This window comes from Frankliniella occidentalis, unplaced genomic scaffold (assembly GCF_000697945.3).
Source record: "Frankliniella occidentalis isolate FOCC.00 unplaced genomic scaffold, Focc_3.1 Scaffold124, whole genome shotgun sequence".
NCBI lineage: Eukaryota > Metazoa > Arthropoda > Insecta > Thysanoptera > Thripidae > Frankliniella > Frankliniella occidentalis.
In genome coordinates, this window is record NW_026267251.1 from 199,484 (window position 1) to 208,270 (window position 8,787).

The window sequence follows — 8,787 nt, forward strand, 5'->3', positions numbered from 1 at the left end:
GGGGGGGGAAGGGGGGCTGATGTGAAAGGGGTGGCGCTGACGTGAGGAACGTTCACAACGCGCTTGTGCTGCGATCCGGCCGGGATCCCTGCGATGTTGCAGTGCGGCTGCAGGATGGGTACTTAACTATAAATTCCAAAGTTCACCCACCCATGTTTCAGTTTTGTTTTTTTTCTTTTTTTCTGCCCCCTTACTTTTCCTTCATTTTCCCTTCATTTTCTTCTGATTTTGTTTTGTCAGTCAAGTACCCCTCGCAGGATGTCTTCCAGGTCCTCTGACGCCCTCCTCCCTCTGTTCCAGGGGCCATGCTGCCTCGGTTCTCGCCGCGCCGCCACTTCCTGTGGCTGCTGCTGGCGTCGAGCCTCGTGCTGCTGGTGCTGCTGAACGTGCACCTGAAGCCGCGGTGGGGCGGCGGGCCGCTGGGGCCGGCGGGCGGGGCGGGGCTGGTGCGCGCGTCCGCCCCCGGCGCCGCCCCCGCCCAGGCGCCCGCCGCCCCCGGGCCCGCAGCCAGCCTCGCCGACAGCGAGGCCGCCTCCACGGCCGCCCACCCGACGCAGTACATCTGGCCGCCGGACGGCCCGGTGAGTGCGACTGAGGTCGTCCCCTAGATTAGATATATATGCCGCACTATTCCACCGGCCCATATGGCAACCGCGGCCAGGTCTGCTCTCGAAATACGAAAGGAATTTCCTTTTTTATGTTTGTTTTACTTTGACCGGCAGGGTGCTTCAGTCAAGCCGGTGCCGTTCCCTCCCCACCCGGAGCGCCTGCCCTGGTACATGACGAACGGGAAGCGGCGGCCCCGGGCCGTGCAGAAGGACCCCATCACCGGGCGGCGCATCGCGCGCCTCTGGCCTGAGGTAAACGTTATTGCATTACAAGTCGGAGGGTTACCGAGGTCATTTTAGGTAATTTTTGAAATTAAGAGACTCTTTGAACGTAACTTTATCATAGCTTCTAAAAAGACTATTGTCGGCCCAAACTCCATCGAGGTGCCGTGACAAATTCGCCTACCCTCTGAAACAAAACAAAAACGACCCGAAACATTTACTAAACCAATCGTCTTCCCCTCCCATCCCGCCAGGAGGAGGTGGGCGGCGACCGTGTGCTGAACCAGCTCATGTTCGTACCTCCGGAGGCCAAGACGGAGGACGCGTCCCCCAAGAAGCTCAAGAAGATCCTGCTGTACAACGGCTGGTCGTCGTGGGGCGGGCTGACGGCGGGCCAGACCGTGTTCAAGCGCGAGATGTGCCCCGTGGACACGTGCACGCTGACCGACCGGCAGGACGAGGCGGCCACCTCGGACGCCATCCTGTACAAGGACTACTTCAGGCACCCCGGAGTGCCGAGGCCTCCGCGCCAGGTGAGAGGAGAGAGGGCCCGCCGAGTTAGAGTTGCAGTAACAAAGGAGAATTTTTAAACGTTTCGTTAAAAAAATGGTCTTCGGAAAATAAATAAAAAAATCTCATAATTGTTACTGTAAAATTTTGACAATTCGTACGAAATTTCTCACGCAGATCTGGATCCTGTACTTCCTGGAGTGCCCGTACCACACGCAGCACATCAAGTACAACGACGTGTTCAACTGGACCGCCACCTACCGGCGGGACAGCGACCTCGTGGCGCCGTACGAGCGCTGGGCGTACTACGACCCGCGGCTCAAGCAGCGGCCCCTCGCCGAGATGCCCAACTACGCCCTCAACAAGACCAGAAAGGTAAAAGATTCGAGGTGTTTTCTTTTGCTTTTGGCTCGTCGAACAACTCAAGCTACCCCAGTGGCGTGTGCGTATTCCTAGCAACATATCTCGCGTGGACGCGAAGAGGATGCGCAGGGTAGAAAGGTGGGGGTTGAAAAGAGTCTTTCCGCCGGCTGGCGCCCGCAGACCCAAGGATAGGCAACCCCGCACGCCTCCCTGCGCAGCGGGGACTCGGACTTCGCACATCCCCTCTCCCTCCTCCCCCCTCCTTTCCGGCCTCACTTCACTTCCAGCGATACCCCTCGCGATCAGTTTTGGTGCACCGCGCACGTATACCCCTCGGCCCGAGTCCTGACTCTGATTCCTTGCGTTCTCCACAGGTGGCGTGGTTCGTGTCCAACTGCGCAGCTCGCAACGGCCGTCTGCAGTACGCCATGGAGCTCTCCAAATACATCCAGGTCGACATCTACGGCGCCTGTGGCCAACTCAAGTGCCTCCGAAACGAGCCGGAAAAGTGCTTCGCCCTGCTGGACCAGCACTACAAGTTCTACCTCGCGTTCGAAAACTCCAACTGCAAGGACTACATCACCGAGAAGTTTTTCGTCAACGGATTAGGGTAAGCTAAGCTCGCAGCGACTCAGCGACTGTCAACACGTCTCACTAAATTCACTTATGTTAACTTAACTCGACCTACCTTAACAGGCGCAACATCATCCCCATTGCCATGGGCGCGCAGCCCGAGGACTACGCGCGGTCGGCACCCGTCCGCTCCTACATCCACGTCGACGACTTCGAGTCGCCCAAGGCCCTGGCGGCCTACCTGCACCGCCTGGATCGCGACGACGACCTGTACAACAGCTACTTCCGGTGGAAGGGCACCGGCCAGTTCATCAACACGCACTTTTTCTGCCGCCTGTGCGCGCTGCTGCACGACGACTTCCGACCAAAGTCGTACCGGGACGTGAACGCCTGGTGGCGAGGACCCGGCGTCTGCACGACGGGCTCGTGGCGGAAGCAGGGCAAGCACAAGTTCAGCCTGCCCAACGATCTGGAGGCCGGCTAGGGCGGCACCGCGGCGCGACCGCTCAGCGCAGCTCAGCGGCTGGTGTGCTTCTGTGTCCCGGGATGACAGTACTCCGGATGTGCTCCGGCTGCCCTCCGACTGTACTCCGGACGGTTGTACTCCGGACGGTTGTACTCCGGACGGTTGTACTCCGGACGGTTGTACTCCGGACGGTTGTACTCCGGGTGTACTCCGCGTACTCAGTACTCCTGCTCCCCATCGCCCCCTTCCGAGGGTGTCTCTCACGCATCGCGTCGCGGATGCAGAGGGGCGGGTGGCGTGGCGTCGCCGCACAACTTTGTGGACGTGCAAGTGTCAAAGTAGTTTTTAAAGTACAGCTTCCTTGAAACGCTTCCGAAACTATGGACACTATTGGTTTCGTAGGTTGACACTACACACACGTCTGTACACTCCCCCCTCGAACGCCCAGGCCCTGAGAAATTCTCGCGTGGTTTGGGATGTGTTGCAATGTTGTAGAGTGAGACTTTGATGGAGGAAAGTAGTCAGAGCAGTGTGTGTATTCAGTGTGCCAACCTACGGACAATGTTCCTGATCATTATCAAATAAATGTAATTTTAGCGTTGCTGTTCGAAATAGAGGTTGTTGAGAAGCAAATTTCTACAATTGTGCCGAAAGACTGAGCGCGTGTATGGATTATGGAGCACAATTCATGTGATGAAAGCGACAATGTGATACTGAAACTTCAAATAACCATGAAAAGAGCGCAAGCAAAATGTATTTACATATAAGTGGGCACAAAATAACTCATTGAACGTGTTAGTTAAATATGTTTTATATATTCATGTTGCCACATTGTTATTTTAGCGGATCATGGTGCTATGTGAAAAGTTTTAAAGTAATTAACTAATACTGTTATTTTTGCCTTTCCATCCCGGGCAGCGCCAATTTGGCAGTCCGCATAGAAATGCGCCTAGGTTTACCAAATTTTAACACATTGAACATGTGCTATTTTTTCGGCGCATTCTTATGCGCAGTGCCGTATTTATTTAATGCATATATGTTACTGTGTATTGGCGCTGCTAGGGTAAAGGTTTCCGTCGTACAACCTTATTGTTTATAAATACTGGACAGTATTAAATCAAATGTATACAGGGTGCCCAACAGACTATACCATCTTTATCGTTGTCGAACTGTCACAGTACCGCACTTTGCTGGCCTTGCAAGTAGTGTGTTTGTCTATCGTCGCTCACCCAACACGGTGCCTGCCTGGTGTGGTCCGAGGCAAAGTAGGCGACTAAAAACCCCTGCTGCGCTAGGGTCGCGAGCTAGAGAGCCTCCTCTTCACAGGTAAAGGAGAGAGCAAAGTATCTCGTGTAACTCTATCCGCGCGTCTGTGCGGTTCGACAACAGAGGAGTCTGCTGGCGGCCACCATGTGTGTACCTAAGCGCGGTCGCCGCGGCGGAAGCTCCCGCGAGCGTGAGCGGCGTGAGCAGGGTGAGGGACGCGGAGGCGAACCCTCCTCCCCACAAGGTGTACCCACAATGAACGCCTCGCAAAGGCGACGCTAACGTTAGCGCCCGCGCTTCGCGCTGGGTAGGCCAGCCCGCCAAGCAGCTCTGTGAGGCGGTGGCCCTCCAATTAGAGCACGCCATTAGCGGCAGCAGCAGCGTCAGGCAAAGGAACGTTCAGCCCAGCTTTCACTGAAAAATTCCAAAATATTGTGTAGTTTTCTGGAAAAAAAAATATGTTTGTAGACTGACGACAGCCGTTGCTTGTCAATAAATTCCATGTCGATACGCAATGCTTGTATTTTTTCAAATTTAAATTGTAATTTACGACACACATCACGGAAAATCTTCCGGTATAACCTGCAATTTTTTTTCGCCGTGTTCTACTTTGTGTCACCTCAAGGAAAGTTCATTGTGGGAGCAGCTACGCCTGCAGTAGCGTGCGCTGCGCCGAATGTGTTTTGTTTTCTTTTTAAATGATTTTATCGAGTATAGCTATTATGTCGAGTTCTGTTGATTAGTTGATCGATGAACATCAGATCGCAAAAGGGACAGACCACGGTGATGGTAAAAAGCATCGTGGACTAATTTATTCTGGTCTAGTCTCGCATGGTACCTCCGGCTTTCGTAATTGCAAGTTCTTAGTCGCAGGATGTAGTTCCTGGCTTTACTTCTGATAAGAAAGTCCCAGATATGAGTTTTAATCAAGTGTGTTATTTTTGCTAAGGCTCTGTTAAGTTAGGGAATCCACATTACGGTTGACAGAGATTTCTGTAATAATTCATTTCTGTGATTTCATAAAGTATTTATGAGATCCCCAGTAGCGCCCAGTACATAAAACGAACGGTATTATTATTTTCAGTTATTTATTGATAGATTATATGCCATGTTTTTCGTTGATTTGTGAGTGTTTTTTTTCCTTTTTAAAAACTTGAACATTGTTTCCATATGGTGTTTTGTTAGTGACCACTCCTCTGCAGTTTGAAATAAATCGATTAGGCTTCAGAAATTATTTTATCTTCAGGGAGTTCGGTAAAGGAGCTATGTTCCTAGTTTTCTTAAGTGCAGAACGAAAATGCCAGTATCAGTTTCTTCCACCTTGCTCTTTTACAACAAAGGGGTTGGTATTAGGCCTGCTGCTCATCGGCGACTATTGGTTAGTGCTGGCAAAAGATTTAAAGAAGTAATGAAAACATTTTTTTGTGTGCGTTGATTCGTATTAAATACGTTTGCGTTTGTGCTGTCCAGGATTGCACGTCAACAGAGGACTACTAACTTCGATGTCGAGCGTATGGGAAAATAACAATTATATCATGCAAATGCATCAACTCATAAGTTCAATGAAAATCTTGAAAATCTTCCACAGAATTCAATTCTATCAGCAAGCACATCACTGCCACATAAGCTCCAGAAATAGCAATTAATTACTGTTCATTCTCCGATAGGAAAATTAGTAGATAATGTCTTATTTTAGTGAAACAAGATAAAACTATTTTTTAGTTAACAGGTACGCATTGATGGTTGTGATATATCAACTTCAACTTAGACCTTAAATTTTATATTTCAAGGTAACTGCACAAACCCGAGTAACGTCAACCCCAGCCAGAAATGGCATGTCGTAACGCCGTCATTTCGACGTCGTTGGTCGTACCAGAGGTCCAAAAATACGTCGAAACGATGAATTTTTCGACAAGTCGATGTCGATTCGACGGAATATCGATACGACGTTTCTGGCTGGGACGCATCAAGAGCATGGACTTGGACATGCGCAGTAAGAAACATTTTTCTACATGTTTTATGCACTGTTTTATGAAAACATACACGTTTGGTCGTGCTATCAGTGCATCAAATTCACCGGGTATGCGCTACTTAAAGTAAGCTTTAGGGATCACCCAGAAAGTAAGTCTGTCATTCGTCGTTACGCACCTGCCAAGTTCAGACGATGTTAGCTCGCATAGCGCCTGATGGTTATGCAATATATTGCATGCACTGCATGCGTGTGCGGCGGGGTGGCCTACCCAGAGTCTCACAGGCGCCGGGCTCCCCTGCCGAATGATTCTGAGAACGAATGAACATACTTTCTGGTCTGTCCCTTAGCGCCGCCCAGCTTTCGGTTGGTGGGATGATACTTAAACTTTTTTATCTGGAAATGATGATAGATAAATGCAATTATGACTGCTGTTTTGTTTATTTGTTAACGTTACATACTGTGCACATAGCTTACAACGGAAAATATACAGATTTGATTTGCATCAGAATGTCTTTTACTTTTAATGCCATAATACACAATGATGCTGTTATTTACTATGAAAGTCATTACAATCGCATTATTCATAAATTAGATCTTTAAGACACATGACTGAAACTATGCAAAAATGTTTACACACTACTTAATTCGACATCAAGAAATCGTAAATTCTAATCTTTCAACTATATTTATTGTGGTCATCGAGACATTTGAGCACGAGTTAATTAAGATTAACAGAAAATGCCTTATTTACAGAATGGTATTTTTAGTTTGTTTGTACATCTCTATCTGCTAACACAAACACATAGTACGTGGAATGGGGTTGACTAGTGCGAGCGTGAGGCTAGTAGCCTACATATCTGAATACAGAAAAGACAGAATCATAATAACATCGACAAGATTCCCTTCTCGCGAGTTCGCTACCCAAAGTAGCGTTAGCACTTTACGGTTCAGCTAGCAAGTAAAATGCGATGTACATTGAGATGATCAAAAATGGCAAGGCAACCCTACAACATTGGGGCAATGTACCATCGCTGTCACGTCATTTTGACAGAAAAAATTGTCATTTTGTCTTAGAACAAACTCGTCATGGTCACTTAATACGCATGAGGGTGCAAAAACATCTTCATGTCGCTTCTTTGACACAGCTCATACGGAAGAAATCCTGGAGAAGAGAAAAGACTACGAATTAGAAGTTCTGTTGTGAAGAAAGAAGCTAAAGCACACAAAGAAACGCCAAGTAACGTTCGTGTTGTACCAGAATACGCTTTTTCGCAGTGGAATACCCAGAGTTAGCCTGCCACTGGAAAATCTTACCTTCCTTATTACGCTCAAGTTTCAAGCTCATTAGTTTGCTGCAGGTACTGAACAAGGTCTCTGCAACGGGGATGTAATTATTTTGCTCGTTATGCCATCTTGCCAAGCAGTGCAAAATGTTGTCACCAAAGTTCCCATATCTCTGTAAGGCAAGGAAAACATTCAGTCGTCAGGCTAGTTGTGATTAAACAAACTGGCGCGAAGATGCTCGGGCGCCACCCCGATGGACGGCAGGCATGCTGCGCAGCGGTATGATAGTCTCTCTCTCTCTCTCTCTCTCTCTCTCTCTCTCTCTCTCTCTCTCTGTCACACACACACTCGCCGCACCGGGAGCACGACTGCCTGCAATGGTTGGTGTTTACGCACCTCAAGTTCAATCCTGTACTGGGATTTAGCAGGGTCTTTGATCAAACTGCATTTGTGTTCGGCCTCTATAAGACATTCGAGGATGAAGCCAACAATCTTATCGTATCCATGGAGTTTGGCAGCATAATACAGTGCTGTCTGTTGACAAAGAACAGTATTTTAATGAAACTTTTCAGTTGGCAGCAGGATTCGAAAAACTACACTTCCTTTAAGTATACTTACATAGCCTTCTGTGTCCTCCTCGTACAACAAGGCAATGTGGGCAAGTAAGTAACACCTGGCCGATTCAAAAATCTTTTGAAAATCGGGCCTACGCCCGTCAGCTGCTTTTAAGTATATAATTAAATGTCTGAAAACAGAGGAAGAAAGTTGCAGATAACTGTTCCCCGGCGAAAAGGGCTATTACAAAACGGAAGTGTTGATGTTTAGAGCCTCTAATGAAGCATACTTACGGTATTCTGTCAGGATGCCCAGAGGTGCCGTAGCCGGTAAATGATGGTGTCTGGTGGAACATTGACCGCATGTATTTATGGTTGGGCCCAAACTCACTAGGCCAACTAGTTTTAACCAAAGTAACATCAAAATTGTTCTGGTTAAAAGGAGGTGAAGGAGGCGTCATGGGCGATTCGCCAGAATAGTAACTGTTGAACGAGATAAACATCTATTATTCACTTTTTGAGGAAGCAGGACTTTATGCACTCCATGATATTACACCTAGGAGTTGATTTCTTGCTAATCACAAAATTTTGGAATGGTCACAAATTTACGGGATCTCCAAGCTCTCACATGCAAGGATATCGGGTTGCACACGACATGGGGTGGTGGTGACGGGGTGGTGGTGAAGGGGTGGTGGTGAAGGGGTGGTGGTGAAGGGGTGGTGGGGGAGTGACGCTACACCGGAAAAACAAAGGCGCTAAGCCACACAGGTTTGGTGCCCTGTAAAGGCACTAAACCCCTATCTGCCCTATCACCGTTTAAAGGTGCGACTTAACTGCACTGCAAAAAATTATGACAGGAAAAATGACAGCATCGCCGCTAATTAATTTTCCAGGAACGTCTGTTATTCGAATAACAGCATCGCTGTAGTTTTAATGGTTAAAATTTGGTACAGGGAGCAATGTACAGGA

General features: G+C 48.5%; 2 protein-coding genes across 9 annotated transcripts in view; one reads left to right on the top strand and one right to left on the bottom strand.

Annotated features, from left to right (window-relative positions):
* LOC113206592 (glycoprotein 3-alpha-L-fucosyltransferase A) overlaps positions 1 to 6,482 on the top strand; it is a 33,206-nt gene extending 26,724 nt beyond the window's left edge. For both annotated transcript variants that reach the window (XM_026422742.2, XM_052270444.1), the window contains exons 3-8: positions 301 to 581; positions 723 to 860; positions 1,085 to 1,363; positions 1,518 to 1,715; positions 2,078 to 2,313; positions 2,400 to 6,482. In XM_026422742.2, the coding sequence (XP_026278527.2) occupies positions 306 to 581; positions 723 to 860; positions 1,085 to 1,363; positions 1,518 to 1,715; positions 2,078 to 2,313; positions 2,400 to 2,760 (1,488 nt within the window). In that variant the 5' untranslated portion in view covers positions 301 to 305 and the 3' untranslated portion in view covers positions 2,761 to 6,482. The remainder of the gene's footprint in view (positions 1 to 300; positions 582 to 722; positions 861 to 1,084; positions 1,364 to 1,517; positions 1,716 to 2,077; positions 2,314 to 2,399) is intronic.
* Positions 6,400 to 8,787, bottom strand: part of LOC113206601 (uncharacterized) — a gene marked incomplete at its 5' end in the record, with an annotated part of 18,848 nt that continues 16,460 nt past the window's right edge. For all 7 annotated transcript variants that reach the window (XM_052270443.1, XM_052270442.1, XM_052270440.1 and 4 more), the window contains 5 exon segments: positions 6,400 to 7,142; positions 7,295 to 7,436; positions 7,661 to 7,798; positions 7,883 to 8,009; positions 8,113 to 8,301. In XM_052270443.1, coding sequence (XP_052126403.1) covers positions 7,075 to 7,142; positions 7,295 to 7,436; positions 7,661 to 7,798; positions 7,883 to 8,009; positions 8,113 to 8,301 — 664 coding nt within the window. In that variant the 3' untranslated portion in view covers positions 6,400 to 7,074.